The following is an 18,832-nucleotide window of genomic DNA, read 5'->3' on the forward strand; positions in this document are numbered from 1 at the left end:
AATTGGCAATAAAACTTAAAGGAGACAGTGAGAATTTTGACAAGCAATAAACTTCTAACAAACTATACTGGGGCAGGTCTGGGTACCTTCCAGACCCCATGGTCAGAGTTTAATCTGACTCAAATCCATAATCATATCATACACTGACATCAACCAACATCACCCTGTAACCAGTGAGCAGAGAAAACCTTATATACCCTCAGAAAGAGGGTGTCCTTGGGCTCTCTTGGGAGGGGAGACTCCACACATGATCATGTGTCATTTCTTTCTTCTTGGGACAAAATACCAAATTGATATTATGTTTTTTCTGTCTGTCTCTGACCTGTTTTTATTTTTTTTTTTTGGTAGGAGATATAATAAGATATTATACTTTCTCTGATCTGTTTCTTAATTTTGTCGGAGAGATTAAAGATGATTTCTCTGAACTGTTGTAGGAGACAGGCAGATGTAAAAAACTCTATTTTAATATTCGACATCCCTGAAGTAGGATGGACTGGAAGGCTGTGACTCCCTAGTCCTCCCCGAGTGGGGACCGAGGGGCGGGACCTTGCGCCAGGGCCCAGGGGACAAAAGCTTGGCCCGCTGCAGACCCCCAGGTGAAGCCGCGGGTACTCGCTACATCCCGTGGTCCCGAGGATCATTGGGAGGGCATTGTTCTCACACCCAGAACCAAGGGACCCGGGCAGGGACAGGAGTCGAGGGGCTGGAGGGAGAGACCCCCGCGAGCAGCCCAAGGGACGGGCAGAAGGGGCAGCTGGAGGAAGAGCCAGTGAAGGGTCGGTACAAGACCCAGCCCAGGTGATGACCCGCTGCGGCCCTCGGGAGCCAATGGGGGAAGGGTGGGGGAGGGAAGAAGCAGCAGCGGCACTTCTCATTGGCTCCAATTCCTAGGGCCTACTGCACAGGGTTGGGGGTGGGGAAGGTGAAGAATGCGCAGGCGCCTCTGGAGCCGATTCCTCCTCTCCCAGAGGGCTCAGCAGGGTCTGTGGCTGACGCCCCGCCCCCTCCTGACCCAGCCAATGGGCACCGCGCTAGCTGAGGGAGCGTCTGCGCAGACGCGGAAGTTTCCGGCTTCCCGAGACCTCGGTCTGGGTTTATTGCTCTTTGTCCTGGGTCTGGGAGGCGGCGAAGAGAGGGGTTGGGGGCGCCGGGAACCCCCGCCTGGCCCCCTACCCTCCTCCACGTCTCCCCTCCGCTCCTTGGGGACTCTCTGAAATGGGGCGAAGCCTCGTGGCCCCTGGCGGGGGTGAGTGCGGCTGCCCTGCCCCCTCCCTTATTTCCCCCTCCGCCCTCCCCCTTTCTCTGCGCCCCCTCCCATCTCCCCCTCCCCTGCTTCCCAAATCCCCTGGGGCTCCCCCTCCTCCCTTATTGGGTTTCACACGCCCCTGCCCCCCTGCATTCTTAGGGTTTGTTCCCTCAGGAAAGGAGCCCCCCAGCCTCAGCTCTGCAGCCCTCCCCCCAGCCCCCGCCCAGGGTCCCCTCCTCACCCCCCCCCAAGCTGTCACCGCCCCTCCCTCCTCCTAAGACCAGGCATTTCCCAGGACTCCTAGGGAGGGTGGGGGCGTCAGGGACCTTGTCCTTGGCATCTCTGGCACCTGGAATGCAGTGAGGCACACAGTAGGCACTTCATCAATGCACGTTGAGTTGCCCCAAGCCCTGGAAAGAGAGGAGCTCCTCCTGGTGTCCCCTGGAGCAGGGAGGACTGTGGGCATTTCCAAGGCCCAGGGAGGTCTGGGAGCTGGGAGGGGGCAAGGGCCGACCCCTCCCTCCCACGGCTCCCTTTTCCTTTCTAGCTCAGCCCCCTGAGACCCCACGGGCCTGGGCACAAGCCAGAGCAAGGAGGAGGAAGGAGGGAAGAATGGGCCCCGGGCTCCTGTCCCCCAGGGCCCCCCAGGTAAGCAGCCCTGGCCTCTCCCTGACATGGTATCTCAGGTGAGAGAAATAAAACATTCTCAGCCAGCAGGTCACTTTGCTCAAGCCCCTGCGGCCTCTGTCCTGCTGAGCTGAATCTGACCCTTACCTAAGGAGGTCACAGGACAACCACAAAATGCCCTTGAATCAGTCCTTGTCTCACAAGGATGATTTCTCCCCAGAATCAGGAAGACTAGCGTACCAGCCCACACTGGTTTCTTGGTACTCTCCAGTTGTCCCCAAAATGCTACTGGGCTTACTTAATGAACATCAGTGAGCCTCATGCACATTCTATAACACACCCCTGGGTGGAGCGTTAACATTGTAATAATACATGTGTCTTATAATAACTGGGGAGGGGGAATAGATCTAGAATTTGTATCCCCCCCCCCCAGTTACATGTAAAAACAATTATTAGCATTTATCTATCTATTTATTTATTTATTTATTTGTGTGACAGTGAGGTTTAAGTGACCTGCCCAGGGTCACACATCTGGTAAGTGTCAAGTGTCTGAGGCCAGATTTTTTTTTTAAATTTTTTTTTAAGTGAGGCAATTGGGGTTAAGTGACTTGCCCAAGGTCACACAGCTAGTAAGTGTTAAGTGTCTGAGGCCAGATTTGAACTCAGGTACTCCTGAATCCAGGGCCAGTACCTTATCCACTGGGCCACCTAGCTGCCCTTAACATCCATTCAAAAAACTTTATTTTCCAAATTCTCTTCCCCGTCCCCCCTTAAGAACCATATTATTCAATCTGTAAAAGAAAACAGACTAGAAGAAAAAACACTAAAGAAAAGGAAGTAAATAAAATTATGCCTCAGTTTCTATTCAGACTCCATCAGTTTTCTGGACATGGATCACAGTTTTTATAAGTCCTTCACAGTTGTCTTAGATCATTGTGTTGCTGAGAATAGTCAAGTCATCCACAGATGATCATCTTGTAAAATTGCTGTTACTTTGTATACAGTACATTTCATTTTGCCTCAGCTCATGTAAGTCTTTCCAGGTTTCTCTGAAAGCATCTTGTTCATCGTTTCTTTCTTTCTTTCTTTTTTTGGTGAGGCAGTTGGGGTTAAGAGACTTGCTCAGGGTTACACAGCTAGTAAGTGTCAAGTGTCTGAGGCCAGATTTGAAGCCAGGTCCTCCTGACTCCAGGGTTGATGCTTTATCCACTGAGCCACCTAGCTGCCTCCGTTCATCATTCTTTTTTTTTTAAATAAAGTATTTTATTTTTTTCCCATTACATGTAAAGATAGTTCTCAACTTTTGTTTATACAAGCTTTCCAATTTCAGATTTTTTTCCCTCCCCTAGACAGCAGGTAATCTGATATGTGTTTATATATATATATAATAACATAAAACATTTCTGCATTAGTCATGTTATAAGAGAAAAATCAATGACAAAAAACCTCAAAATAGAAAAACAACAGCACCCAAAACAAAAGAAATAGTATGGTTCATTCAGTATCGATATACCAGTTTTTTTTTCCTGGATTTGGGGATCCTCTTCTATCATGAGTTCCCTGGAACTCTTCTGTACCATTGCATTGGTGAGAAGAATATAGTCCAACACAGTAGATCAACACTCAATGTTGATGATACTGTGTACAGTGTTCTTCTGGTTCTGCTCATCTCAGTCATAATTAGCCCAGGCAAGACCCTCCAGGATTCTCTGAACTCCTCCTGCTTCATCGTTTCTTACAGCACAATAGTATTCCATTGTATTCATATACCACAACTTGTCCAGCCATTCCCCTATTGATGGGCATCCCCTCAACTTCCAATTCCTTGCCACCACATAAAGAGCAGCTATAAATATTTTTGTACATGTGGGTCCCTCTCCCCTTTCCATGATCTCTTTGGGAAAAAGACCCCAAAGTGGTATTGCTGGGTCAAAGGGTATGGACAGCTTTATCACCCTTTGGGCATAATTCCAAATTGCTCTCCAGGATGGTTGGATCAGTTCACAGCTCCACCAACCATGCATTAGTGTTCCAATTTTTCCACAGCTTCTCCAACATTCATTATTTTCCTTTTTTGTCATTTTAGCCAATCTGATAGGTGTCAGGTGGTACCTCAGAATTGTTTTAATTTGCATCTCTCTAATCAATAGTGATTTAGAGCATTTTTTCATATGGGAATAGATAGCTTTGGTTTCTTCATCAGAAAACTGCCTGTTCATATCCTTTGACCATTTCTCAATTGGGGAATGACTTGGATTCTTTTTTTTAGTGAGGCAATTGGGTTTAAGTGACTTGCCCAGGGTCACACAGCTAGTAAGTGTGTGTTAAATGTCTGAGGCCGGATTTGAACTCAGGTACTCCTGACTCCAGGGCCTGTGCTCTATCCACTGCGCCACCTAGCTGCCCCCATGACTTGGATTCTTATAAATTTGATTTAGTTCCCTATATATTTTAGAGATGAGGCCTTTATCAGAATTACTGGCCATAAAAATTGTTTCCCACATTTCTGCCTCCCTTCTAATTTTGGATGCACTGCTGCTGTTTGTACAAAAAGATTTTAATTTAACGTAATCAAAATCATCCATTTTGCATTTTATAATATTCTTTCTCTCTTGTTTGGTCATAAACTGTTATTGGTCAATTTGATTAAAAAAAGAAAGAAGAAAATTACCAGTATCAGAAATGAAAAGGGTGATGTTTACCACCAATGAAGTGGAAATTAAATCAGTAATTAGGAATTATTTTGCCCAACTGTATGCCAATAAGTTTGACAATCTAAATGAAATAGATGAATATTTACAAAAATACAAACTATCCAGGTTAACTGAAGGGGGATTAAAATCCTTAAATGAACCCATATTAGAAAAAGAAATTGAACAAGCCATTAATGAACTCCCTAAGAAAAAATCCCCAGGGCCAGATGGGTTTACAGGTGAATTTTACCAAACATTTAAAGAACAATTAATTCCAATATTATACAAATTATTTGGAAAAATAGGTGAAGGAGTTCTACCAAATTCGTTTTATGACACAAATATGGTGTTGATACCTAAACCAGTCAGAGCCAAAAAAGAGAAAGAAAATTACAGATCAATTTCGCTAATGAATATTGATGCTAAAATCTTAAATAAGATATTAGCAAGGAGATTACAGCAAGTGATCACCAGGATAATACACTATGACCAGGTAGGATTTATACCAGGAATGCAGGGCTGGTTCAACATTGGGAAAACAATTAACATAATGAACCACATCAATAAGAAAACTAACCAAAATCATATGATTATCTCAATAGATGCAGAGAAAGCTTTTGACAAAATACCACTCCCATTCCTAATAAAAACACTAGAGAGTTTAGGAATAGGTGGAGCTTTTCTTACATAATAAACAGTATCTACCTAAAGCCATCAGCAAGCATTACATGCAGTGGTGATAAATTAGAGGCCTTCCCAGCAAGATCAGGGGTGAAACAGGGATGTCCATTATCACCCCTATTATTTAATATAGTCCAAGAAATGTTAGCTTTAGCAATCAGAGAAGAAAAAGGAATTAAAGGAATTAGAATAGGCAAGGAGGAAATAAAACTATCACTCTTTGTAGATGATATGATGGTATACTTAAACTATGAGCACAACTACCAAACACTTCACACAAATCAAATCATATCTAAATAATTAGAAAGATATCAATTGCTCATGGATAGGCAGAGCTAATATAGTAAAAAGGATAATACTACCTAAGTTAATTTACTTATTCAGTGCCATACCAATCAGACTACCTAAAAATTATTTTATAGAGCTAGAAAAAATAACAACAAAATTCATCTGGAAAAACAAAAAATCAAGATTATCCATGTAAATAATGAAAAAAAATTCACAGGAAGGTGGGTTAGCCGTACCAAACGTGGAGCTTGACTATAAAGCGGCAGTCATCAAAACTATCTGGTACTGGCTAAGAAATAAATTGGAAGATAATGGAATAGGCTAGGCACAGGAAACACAGTAGTACATGACACTAGTAATGTAGTGTTTGATAAACCCAAAGACTCCAGCTTCTGGGATAGGATCTCAGTATTTGACAAAAACTACTGGGAAAACTGGAAGATAGTATGGCAGAAATTAGGCATAGACCAACATCTTACACCTTATACTAAAATAAGGTCAAAATGGATACATGATGTAGACATAAGAGGTGATCCCATAGGTAAATTAGGAGAGAAAGGAATAGTCAACCTTTCAGATGTTTTGAAAGGAAATCCTTTCATCATTTCTAACAGCAAAATAGTGTTCTATTATAATCTCATCCCACAATTTGTTCAGCCATTCTCCAGTTGCTGGGCAAATCCTCAGTTTCAAATTCCTTACACCAGAAAAGGGCTGCCATAATTTTTCTTTTTTTTGGTGAGGCAATTAAGTAACTTGCCCAGGGTCACACAGCTAGTGTCAAGTGTCTGAGGCCGGATATGAACTCAGTTCCTCCTGACTCCACATAAATATTTTTTGTATATATAGGACCTTTAACTTTGTTATCTCTTTTTGTATTGTGACCTAGTAGTGGTATTGCTAGGTCAAGGAGCATGCATGGTTCTATAACCCTTTGGCCATAGTTCCAAACTGTTCTACAGAATGTTTGAATCGGTTTATAACTCCATCAACAGTGCATTAATGTCTTATTTTCCCCATATCTCCTACAACATTTACCTTGGTTAACAGCAGAAGAAAGGAACCAAGTTATACATGACCTCAAAGCATCAGGATGGTCAGAATTAAATGAAAGAGATGCTGTATATAAAGAATTCTCTTTCAAAAATTTTAATCGGGCTTTTGGATTTATGTCCCCAGTTGCACTACAAGCAGAAAAGATGAATCTCCACCCTGAATGGTCCAGATAACTCTTATTTCACGTGACACATGGACTGACCAAGAGAGATGAAAAACTGGCTCCATTTATTGATAAAGCTGCTGCTTCTGTTTAATGTCTTGCAAACCACATGCAAAAATTACCAAAATCTTGACTATGAAATATGTTGAAGGCAATTTACATGACAAAATTTGAAATTTCTGGTTTACTTTATGCTATGATAAAGATGTTTTACAGTAAGGTCTTGGGAGCCTCTGAATTGACCTTTTGTCTGGAAAAGAAATTGACTCAGTTCTCTATGTGTTTGAGAAATGAGACCTTTGTCAGACAAACTTGCCTCAAAATTTTTTCACAGTTACTCTTTTTTTTTTTTAGTCCGGCAATTGGGGTTAAGTGACTTGCCTGGGGTCACACAGCTAGTAAGTGTTAAGTGTCTGAGGCCGGATTTGAACTCAGGTACTCCTGACTCCAGGGCCAGTGCTCTATCTACTGCGCCACCTAGCTGCCCCACAGTTACTCTTGCTAACTGTATTTCCCTCCATCCTATTCCCTCCCCATGACATTTGCTCTATTCTCTATCTCCTTTCATCCTGTCCATTCTCTATCTCCTTTCATTCTGTCCCTCCTCAAATGTGTTTTGCTTCTGACTGCCCTCTCCCCTGATCTGCCCTACCTTCTGTCACACCCACCCCCCCACCCCCTTCCCATTTCCCTCCTCTTTTCCTGCAGGGTAAGATTCCTATACCCAATTGAATGTGTATGTTATTCCCTCTGAGCCAGTTCTGATGAGAGTAAGGTTCCCTCACTCTCCAGCACCTCCCCCATCTTCCCCTGCACTGTATAAGCTTTTTTTGCTTCTTTTGTATGAGGTACTTTACTCCATTCCACCTCTTCCTTTCCATCTCTCTCGGTGCATTCATCTCTCACCCCTAAAGAGGATGTTCTCCTCATTCTCACAAAGTGGACAACCTTCCCAGCTTAGCATGGGACCCAGAATGGTGTTCCCCTCCTCGTCTCTCTTCTTCCCTTCCAGTAGAGGTGGCTCTTGCACACTGATCAAAGCTAATTGGCTAGATTCATTCAGTTTCATTGGTTGATGTGATCTGAGGGGAGGCCATGTTAAAATGAGCTCTAGCATATCAGGATCCAGTGAAAGAGAGACCTACTGAGGGCAAAGGCTCTTTCAAATAGGTGTGGTTTTCATCTCCATTTCTATTGATTTACCTCTGGGCTGGTCCCAGAAGGGATTAGCTAAAGTTTCTAAGAACTACACTTTCTGAAGTGGGGTCCCTGGGTCCCCCCAAAACCCCATTAATAATTTACTTCCTCACATCCCTTCATATTCAAGTCACAGGTGTGCTCTCTGCTCAAATAAACTCCATCCTGCTGCCCTAATAACAAGAAAGTTCCAATGAGTTACAAGTATCTTCCTATGTAGGAATGCAAACAGTTTAACCTTTTACTATCCCTTTTGTTTTCTTTTTCCTGTTTACCTTTTTATGCTTCTTTAGAGTCTTGTATTTGAAAGTTGCATTTTCTATTCAGCTCAGGTCTTTTCATCAAGAATGCCTGAAAGTCCTCTCATTTTTTCCCATGAAGGATTACACTCAATTTTGCTGGCTAGGTGATTCTTGGTTGTAGTCCCAGTTTCTTTGCCCTCTGGAATATCATATTCCAAGACCTCCCATCCTTGAATGTGTAGAAGCTGTCAAATCTTGTGTTGTCCTGACTGTGGTTCCCCAGTACTTGAATTGTTTCTTTCTGGCTCCTTGCGGTATTTTCTCCTTGACATGGCAGGTCTGGAATTTGGCTCTATGGTATTCCTGGGAATACTATAGGAAATATTTATTTTCAGATTTCTTTCAGGAGGTGATTTCAATGTCTATTTTACCTTCTAGGTCTAGAATATCAGGGCAGTTTTCCCTGACAGTTTCTTGGAAGATGATGCCTAGGCTCTTTCTTAGATCATGGCTTTTAGATAGTCCATTAATTTTCATCTCACCCTGGACTCTTTTTTTTTTTTTTTTTGGTGAGGCAGTTGGGGTTAAGTGACTTGCCCAGGGTCACACAGCTTGTAAGTGTCAAGTGTGTGAAGCCGGATTTGAACTCAGGTCCTCCTGAATCCAGGGCTGGTGCTCTATCCGCTGTGCCATCTAGCTGCCCCCACCTTGGACTCTTAAAAGAGCCTGCTCTTTGATCTCTGCTGTCTTCAGGTCAGCCTCCACTCACCTCCCCATGTAATTTTCCTTTTAAAATTCGGATCACCTCATTCATGTACATTATGGTTTCCTTGTTCTCAGGATGGGGTTTTTCTGAATTCCCATCTCTGAGCGTCTTCAGTACAACAAGTATTTTCCACTGTGCTTACCAATTTTTTCCTTTTTAAGTTCACCTTAAATTTCAAGTTCATGTAGTTCCTGCATTTGTTTTGACAGGTATATTTCCAGGTATTTTGTATTGTCTATGGTCAGTTTAAATGCAAAACTTTGTTGATGATGTATAAAAATGCTGATGACTTATGTGGGTTTATTGTATATCCTGCTATTTTACTAAAAATTATTGTTTAAGCTATTTTTTAAGTTAAATGTCTTGGATTTTCTTAATGTTTCATGATATCATCTGCAAAAAGAGTTTTATTTCCTTGTTGTCCATTCTGATTCCTTCAATTTCTTTTTCTCTTATTACCTTTGCTAGCATTTCTAGTATAACAACAAATAATATTGATAATAATGGGCATCCTGGCTTCAATTCTGATTTCGTGGGCAAGGCTTTTAGCTATCATCCCTATTGCAGATAATGCTTGCTTATGGGTTTAGGTAGATGCTTCCTATCATTTTAAGTAAAAATTCATTTATACCTGTGATTTTAAGTGGTTTTTTTTTTATAGGAGTGTGTGTTGTATTTTATGAGATTTTTCTGCATCTATTGATGTAATCATATTATTTTTGTTGATTTTTAAAAATTGACACAATCAATTATGTTAATAGTTTTCATTATATTGAACCAGCCCTGCATTTCTGGTATAATCTGGTTTTTTGGGTTTTTTTAGTGAGGCAATTGGGGTTAAGTGACCCTGGGCACACAGCTAGTAAGTCTTAAGTGTCTGAGGCCAGGTACTCCTGACTCCATTGCCGGTGCTCTATCCACTGTGCCACCTAGCTGCCCCTCTGGTGTAATCTTTGTGATATATTGCTATAATCTTCTAGCTGGTATGTTATTTAGGATTTTTGCATCCATATTCATTAGTGAAATTGGCCCATAATTTTCTTTGTTTTTGCTTTTCCTGGGTTAGATGTCACCATCATATTTGTTTCATAAAAGGTTTTAGCAAGACTCCTTTGTTCATTATTCCAGGTAATTTATTTAATATTGGAATTAATTGATCTTTAAATGTTAGGTAAAATTCACTTATAAATCCAAGTGGTCCTGATGCGTTTTTCTTAGCTCATGTATGTTCATTTTATATATATATATATATATATAAATATAAAAACAGGTTTATTTAGCTGGTTTTTTACTTTGTCTGCAGTTTATATTTTTAAAGGTTTTTTCATTTCACTTGGATTGTTAAATTTGTTAGCATATAATTGGGCAAAATAACTCCTAACAATTGCTATAATTTCATCTTCATTGGTGTAATCACCCTTTTCATTTTTCATACTAGTGATTTGGTTTTCATTTTAAAAAATATTAACCAGTGGTTTATCTGTTTTATTATTCTTGGTCCCCTGCCTCTAGTCCCCATAAAACCAGCTTCTTTTATTTATTATTAACTTAATGGTTTTCTTATGTCTATTTTTACAGCCTGAGAGCCTGGCCCTTAGGGGGTGTGTTCTCTGAACTCTGACCTTGGCACTGTCTGCTTATGGACCACCCTCAAGTCTATTGAACCAATGGATTTGGGTGATGGTAGGCAGTCAGCTTTGAGCAGTGTGGGAGGGCTGCCTCTCCTCTGGACCCAGAGAGAGACAGGCTCTTTCTTGGGTGTGCTGGTGGTAGCTAGATAGGCTTCTTAACTTTCTGAGCCAAGTGTTCTCTCTTTACTAATATTTGGTATGCTTTAATAAATGCTTACTGCCCAAAACTGGTGCTAAAGCTTCTAATTTACAAGTAACAAATATATTAGAAACCCTAGGGAGTGGCTAGACAGCGGGGTGGATAAAGCACCGGCCCTGGATTCAGGAGTACCTGAGTTCAAATCCAGCCTCAGACACTTACTAGCTGTGTAACCCTGGGCAAGTCACTTAACCCCAGTTGCCTCACCAAACAAAAACAAAAACAAAAACACACGCAAAAAAGAAGATACTGGCTGTGGCTCAAAATTCACTTTAAAATAAGGGGGCTGCTAGGTGGCGCAGTGGACAAAGCACTGGCCCTGGATTCAGGAGGACCTGAGTTCAAATCTGGCCTTAGACACTTGACACTTACTAGCTGTGTGACCCTGGGCAAGTCACTTAATCCCCATGGCCCTGCAAAAAACAAAAAACAACAAAAAAGAAACCCTAGCTAATTTTCCTTAAACTTGGGACAGAAATAAGACAACCACATATAATTTTAACTCCACATGATGCACTTTGCTGTTTAATTGAGGATTGTTAATTTGTTTTTTTTTTCTGTGCTTCTTAATTGCATACCCAGTTTATTGACTTGTTCTTTCTCTATTTTATTCATATAAACATTTAGAGATGTAAATCTTCCTCTGATTGTTGCATCCCATAAGTTTTAGTATGATGTCTTGTTATTATCATTCTCTTTAATGAAAGTATTTGTTTTTATGATTTGCTCTTTGATACACTCATTCTGTAAGATTAGTTTGTTTCATCTCTGATTTAATTTTAATTGTTTCCACTCTTTCCATGGTCTTTTATGAAATGTACCTTTTCTCTCATTATGATTTGTTGCTTCAGGATTCAATGATGTTCAAGGATGTAGCCGTGGACTTCACTTGGGAGGAGTGGGGCTACTTAGACACTTCTCAGAGGGAGCTTTATTGGGAGGTGATGCTGGAGAACTACAGGAACCTGGTCAGCCTGGGTAAGGAGAGCTGCTCTAGGAAGGCCTGGCAAACCCAAGGCTTTCCCCATCCCAGTGAGGCCAAAGGGCAGGGGGCTTGTGTTCTCCCTGGGTCCCAGCTGAAGGGCTCTGGCTTTGTATGTCTGCATACTGACTACACCAGTTGTGTGATCCCACTAAATCTCTCTGTTCCCTAAGGCAGGGGCTGGGGCTGGGGCTGGGGCTGGGGCTGGGGCTGGGCTTTCTAAAGTCCCAGGGCAAATATCTGAAGCCAAGAAAACTCCCTGGTACCTCAGTATTGAATGGCTCAAATGAACTCATTGTTGTCCTCAATCCAACTTCATTCTGTTCCCATTCCTTTCTCTTCCCAGGAAAACAAACCAGATCACCCTTGAGATGTTTTCTGTTTGTTTCTCTTATATCCCCCAGACTACCTGGGCCTTCCTAGCTTGCTAGTGTCCAGCTTGCTTAACTCACCCTTCCCATCACTGTGTCATTTCCCATGACTAGGCTTGGCAGATCCCAAAGTGGACGTCATCTCTCAGCTGGAGGCAGGAGAAACACATGGGATTCCAGTGGATAGTGTCCTAAGAACCTGCTGGCCAGGTAAGTGAGGGAATGCTGGTGAATTGAGTACATGACACCCCTCTGCTCCTTTCCATCATTGAGTCCACTCAGAATGGACCCATTGGTGATCAGCTGCATGATTTTATGCTCATGAACTCTTTTTTTTTCCCTTTGGTGAGGCCATTGGTGTTAAGTGACTTGCCCAGGGCCACACAGTTAGTAAGTGTCAAGTGTCTGAGGCTGGATTTGAACTCAGGTCCTCCTGAATCCAGGCCCAATGCTTTATCCACTGCTCTACCTAGCTGCCCCTATGCTCATGAACTCTCCCCCCTGCCATATATCTTACAAATAATTTCTTCCCCACCCTGCAGTTTGTTTAGATGATGTCCCTCCCCTGTTATGCCAAAGTCACTTGGTATAAATAGAAGTGATCTCATTCTCTTGGTGCTTTCAGAATTCAGCAGCATTTTTATCCTGAAGATGGAACTTGAATTTTTTTTTTTTTCATTTTTGGAAAGCCAAATGGACTTCTTCAGAATAGGAGGTAGACATAACATCCTGCTCTTTGACACAGTGATCATACACTCCACTCCCATGTCTCTCCCAGGTGTGATATATAATGCTCAATTTTCCTCAAAACAAAAAAATTCAAGATCTATTAATATTTTTTGTAGGAGAGTAAGGAATTATCTGCATTTGTATTGACTATTCACTATTTGGGTCAATTTCCCCCTATTTACCTAGGAATAGTAATGTGCCTCATGAAAGTTTAATCTTGGTGAATTCAAAGACATTTCTGACACCTAAGGATTCATTTCATTTGAAGTGAAAACCATATGTACGTCGCTCATAACGCCAGAATTTGGGGGGCAGTGAAGCACAGAGCAAAGCTTATTTACCTAAGGAGAAGGATTCTTTTCACTTTTTCTGTCTTTCAGATTGGTGTGCCAGGCCTCACACCAAGGAGTCAGGCCCAAAGTTGAGTGTTTCTCTGGAAGAGTTATCCCAGCAAAGATCCTTGTGGAACGATCTATGCATTTCCAAGATGGGAAAAGCCTGGGACTATGATTGCAGGTTCAAGAAAGGGCAAAACAATGAGGAGGAACATTCTAGACAAGAAAAAGTTATCCAAGGAGAGCCTGCCAACGAAATGAGAGGCTCTGAACACAGTAAATACAGCCAAACCTGTAGCCCAGAGCCAGCCAATTTTCTGCAACAGGGAGTGTCTGTAGTAATGAAACTCCATCATGGTGCTATTCAGAGAAAGACCTTCAGCATGTCTTCAGACCAAAGTCAGTGTAATCAAACATGTTCTCAGCAGTATTCTAACCTCATCAAATGTCAGGAAACCTTTAGTTATAATTTTGACAGCAAGAAAAAATATGGAGTTCATGCTGAAGAGAAACTTCATGAAAGTGGGAATTCTTTCCTCCCTAAAAATGGACATACTCCACACCACAGAACTGATACAGGAAAAAAGCGATATATATTGCGTAAGTGTGGGAAGACAGATCATAATCAACATTCTGGTATTCAAGATAAAAAGAAAGTTTTTAAATGCAGTGAATGTGGAAAGGACTTCCAGCATAAAGTAAATCTTACAGAACACTGCAGAATTCATGCTGCTGAGAAACCTTTTAAATGCAATGATTGTGGGAAAGCCTTTTCCTGGAGCATAACACTGACTCTACATCGGAGAACTCACACAGGAGAGAAACTCTATGAATGCAAAGAATGTGAGAAGACTTTCCAGTCAAAGTCTAAACTTTATCTGCACCAAAGAACTCATACAGGAATAAAACCTCATGAATGCAGCATATGTAGAAAGGCATTCTCTCAAAAGTCACGTCTTACAAAACACTACATCACTCATACTAGAGAGAAACCTTTTAAATGCAACGATTGTGGGAAAGCCTTTTCCCGGAGCACAGCCTTGACAATACATCAGAAAACTCACATTAGAGAGAGATCCTATGAATGCAAAGAATGTGGAAAAACATTCAGATCAAGCTCTAAACTTTCTGAGCACAAGAGAATTCATACAGGAATAAAACCTCATCAGTGCTGTGTGTGTGGGAAGGCATTCTGTCGAAAGTCACATCTTAGAAAACACTGCATCACTCATACTAGAGAGAAACCTTTTAAGTGCAGTGATTGTTGGAAAGCCTTTTCCTTCAGGACAACCTTGACTCTACATCAGAGAATTCACACTGGAGAGAAATTCTATGAATGCAAGGAATGTGGGAAGACATTCAAAAGTTCTCACCTTTCTTGGCACCAGAAAATTCATGCAGGATTAAAATCTCATGTATGCAGTATATGTAGAAAGGCATTCTCTCAAAAGTCAAGTCTTACAGAACACTACAGCATTCATAGTAGAGAGAAACCTTTTAAGTGCAGTGATTGTGGGAAATCTTTTTCCTACAGGACTACACTGTGTATACATCAGAAAACTCACACTGGAAAGAAGCCCTATGAATGCAACGAATGCGGAAAGATCCTTTCCCACAAGTCAGGACTTACGCAACACTACAGAATTCATACTGGAGAGAAACCTTTTAAATGCAGTGATTGTGGGAAATCTTTTTCTTACAGGACAACACTGACTATACATCAGAGAATTCACACTGGAGAAAAACCCTATGAATGCGATGAATGTGGGAAGACATTCCGATCAAACTCTAAACTTTATCTGCACCGGAGAACTCATACAGGAATAAAACCTCATGAGTGCAGGATATGTAGAAAGGCATTCTCTGAAAAGGCATACCTTAAAAAACACTACAGAATTCATACTGGAGAGAGGCCTTTTAAATGCGGTGATTGTGGGAAGGCCTTTTCCCGGAGCTCAACTTTGACTCTACATCAGAGAACTCACACTGGAGAAAAACCCTATGAATGTAAAGAATGTGGGAAGACATTCAGTCAAGGCTCTAAACTTTCTAGGCACCAGAGAATTCATACAGGAATAAAACCTCATGAATGCCGAGTATGTAAAAGGGCTTTCTCTCGAAAATCACATCTTACACGACACTACAACATTCATACTAGAGAGAAACCTTTTAAGTGCAGTGATTGTGGAGAAGCCTTTGCACAGAGCACGACACTGACTCAGCATCAGAGGACTCACACTGCAGAGAAATCCTGTGTGTGCAATGAATGTGGAAAGGCCTTTACTCAGAAAGGTCTTCCATTACATATTGCAAAAATACATACTAGAGAGAAGTCTTAGGAATGTAGTGAATTTGGGAAGGCATTCTCAGGGATCACACCATTAACTTAACCTCATAGATTTTGTTATGGTGAAAACCTCATTAATAAAATCTTGGAAAGCATAATTTTATTTGGAAGAGACTCCTTGACAAATTTACTCAATATTGGACAGGAACCATAGACGTATAGTGCATGTGGAAAGCCCTTCACTTACTGGTGGTGAACAGTTTATTTCTATTGAGCAGATGGGTCATTGACTAGAGATGCAAGTGAGGCATATATTATCACAAAGTAATCAATGTGTTGACTTATTTTCCTATCTTGATAATATTTGTTACATGGGAACTCTTAATTAGATTGGGGAGATTAGGTGGTGAGTGACAGCAATATATCCAAAAAGTAAAGGGACCTTTAATTAAAGTAAAACTCTAAGCACAGGAATTCCTAATTAACATGTTTCCAACATCAAATAACAAATGGGAAACAATAGTATAGTAAAGAAGATGAGATTAGAACAGGTTAGTTGCTTCTTGATTAGTTATGAGTGGATTTTTTTTTGTTTTTTGGGTTTTTTTTAATCCACTCAAGAGTCACTAAACCTCTCAATATACCTATTTGCTTCAGCCTGGAGACTTTGTTGTTTCTATTCCTCACTTGGACTTAGAAATTTTCCCGACACTATTGAATTGTTTTTTTTTTCTTCAGGTATGTGTATTTTTAATAATAGACATTTTTATTTATAGTTTGGGGTTCCTTTTTTCTTTTTGAAGGCCAATGAGGGTTAAGTGACTTTCCCCCAGGATCACAGAGCTAGCAAGTGTCAAGTGTCTGAAGCCAAATTTGAACTGAGGTCCTCCTGAATCCAGGGCTGGTGCTTTATCCACTGTGCCACCTAGCTGCCTAACTTTGAGTTCCAATTTTTATCCCTCTTTCCCTCCTTACCCTTGTTTGGGGCAAACTGCCTCAGTTTACCCAAATGAGACCACCAAGTCAAGCAGAGACAGATTTATTACATTCCTGCAGGAATGGGCAAACTCAATACCTGAGCCACGCTAGCTAATACATGCCTTGACCTTTTATAGGGGAAGTCCCCATGCACCCTAGGGCAAGCTCACAATCTAACATCCAATCCTGTCTCACCCAGGGTGCGTGTTTAGCTCGTGATCAATGTATGGAGACATGCATACGTGTTCCAGGAACAAGGGGGAAAAGGGGAGGGGGAACAAGGTCAAACCGAAGGAAGAGGGGGGAGTGACAGATGTTTCAGATCTCACAGTTCCCCCTGACTCCCCTCTCCTGGCCCCCATCTCTAAAGATATTCAACTTGAATAACAGGAAGAGTCACTCAGGTGTTTTAGCATTGTTTTGTAGTCGTGTTAATTTTAGAAGTATGACAGGGTTAAAATTTATCTTCAGCTATGTTGGGAAATCAAAGAAATAGAATAAAGAATAAAAGAATAACACATTGTTGGGACCCTAGGGTCAAGGGGATTCTGCTCTGAGAAAAAGAGACATTTCACTTAACATCTGGTCTCAACTTAATTGCCGCATCCTGTGCTGAGCCCTGTCCTTTCTTGGGTCCCGAGTATTGAATTGGTGAGCAAACTCCCCAACCCACTCAACAGGGACTGGAGTTCTGACACATGATGGATTCCAGATAAAACTAAGATGTAGCTGACAAGTGGGGAGACTGAGCAGAAGTAAAAATATTGTTAATTGGCAATAAAACTTAAAGGAGACAGTGAGAATTTGACAAGCAATAAACTTTTAAACAAACTATACTGGGGCAGGGCTGGGTACCTTCCAGACCCCATCCTCAGAGTTTAATCTGACTCAAATCCATAATCATCTCATACATCCTCCACCCTCCATGAGGTGGCAAACAAACAATCAGATATGGGTTCTACATGTATGATTATGTAAAACATTACCATTTGTCATTTTTTACAAGAAAACGTGATTAAAAGGGGAAAAAATGAAAGTGAAAAATAACATGCTTCAGTCTGTTCCATGTATATCAGTTCTTTCTTTGGAGAGGGATGGTGTGTTTCATCGTTTTGTCTTGTGGGGGATGTCTTTGGGATATAAACCTAGCAGTGGTATTGCTGGTTTAAAGGTTATGCACAGTTCTACAGCCCTTTTGGCATAGCTCCAAACGGCTCTCCACAATGGTTGGATCTTTTCACAACCCCAACAGTGAATCAGTGTCCTAACTTTCCCATATCCCCTCCAACATCCAATATTTTCTGTTTTTGTTATATTTGCCACTCTGATGGGTGTGAAGTGATACCCCCAAATTGTTTTATTTTGCATTTCTCTGATCAATAATGATCTAGAGCATTTTTTCATATGATTATAAATAGCTTTGATTTCTTTGTCTGAAAACTGCCCATTCATATCCTTGACCATTTATATAAATTGGGGAATGGCTTGTATTTTTTATCAATTTGACTCAGTTCTCGATATATTTGAGAAATGAGGCCTTTATCAGAGATATTTGTTTCAAAAATTCTTTCCCAGTTTTCTATTTCCCTAGTAATCTTAGTTACATTAGCTTTGTGCAAAAGCTTTTTAATTTTATATAATCAAATGGATTTTTTTTACATTTAATTTTATTCTCTATATCTTCTTTGGTCCTAAATTCTTCCCCTGCCCATAAATCTGACAGTTAAATGATTCCATATTCCCTTAATTTACTTATTGTATCATGTGCCCTTTTGACCATGACATCATGATGTCTTTAAGAAAGAAGAAGAAACAAGGGTCTCACCTTTTTTTCCCCTGTCTTGGGGAAATTGGAGACATGACAAATTCCAAACTCAACTGTGATACCCAGACAGCCAAGCACCTCCCCCCCACCCAAACACAACCTCCCTAGTATCTCAGTTCATTTCCCAGAAGGCTTTGAAAAGAACACCCTGTTATTCCTTTATTTCAAGTCAATGTACCCTCACTCTGCAAACATTTCAATCTAACTTCTGTATGTGCAGTCGTGCAAAACATTTCCCCATTAGCCAGACTGTGAAAAAAATAGACCAAAAAACCCCCCTTCGGATACAGGAACTAGAAAAATTATCCTTCAATCTGTATTCAGATACCTTCATTTCTTTCTCTGGAGATCAAATGATTTTTAATTGATTAATTATAACTGCCCTATCACTGAATTCATATTCCCCAGAGGTGACCCCTCTGGTAGGAGGGACCAAGGGCACACGTCCCTGGGGGTGCGGGGGCGGGCAGCTTGGCGGAGGTCAGGGGTCATTCCTTACTCTGCTGTCCCCCTCCCACTTGGGGAAGGCAAGGGTC

General features: G+C 41.2%; 2 protein-coding genes across 3 annotated transcripts in view; one reads left to right on the forward strand and one right to left on the reverse strand.

Annotated features, from left to right (window-relative positions):
* LOC122734514 (zinc finger protein 208-like) overlaps window positions 1-18,832 on the reverse strand; it is a 207,809-nt gene that overhangs the window by 76,917 nt on the left and 112,060 nt on the right. The gene's annotated exons all lie outside the window — the stretch shown is intronic.
* On the forward strand, window positions 1,491-15,651 carry LOC122733639 (zinc finger protein 883-like). 2 transcript variants are annotated; one of them, XM_043974210.1, is made up of 4 exons: window positions 1,491-1,894; window positions 11,641-11,767; window positions 12,257-12,352; window positions 13,252-15,651. In XM_043974210.1, exons 1-4 carry the CDS (start codon window positions 1,859-1,861, stop codon window positions 15,543-15,545), a joined length of 2,553 nt encoding a protein of 850 aa, XP_043830145.1. In that variant the 5' UTR covers window positions 1,491-1,858; the 3' UTR covers window positions 15,546-15,651. The 2 variants fall into 2 exon arrangements, with proteins under 2 accessions (XP_043830145.1, XP_043830153.1); XM_043974218.1 differs by lacking the exons at window positions 1,491-1,894; window positions 11,641-11,767 and having other exon boundaries at window positions 13,224-15,651.

Source organism: Dromiciops gliroides, chromosome 1, assembly GCF_019393635.1.
Source record: "Dromiciops gliroides isolate mDroGli1 chromosome 1, mDroGli1.pri, whole genome shotgun sequence".
Classification (NCBI taxonomy): Eukaryota; Metazoa; Chordata; class Mammalia; order Microbiotheria; family Microbiotheriidae; genus Dromiciops; species Dromiciops gliroides.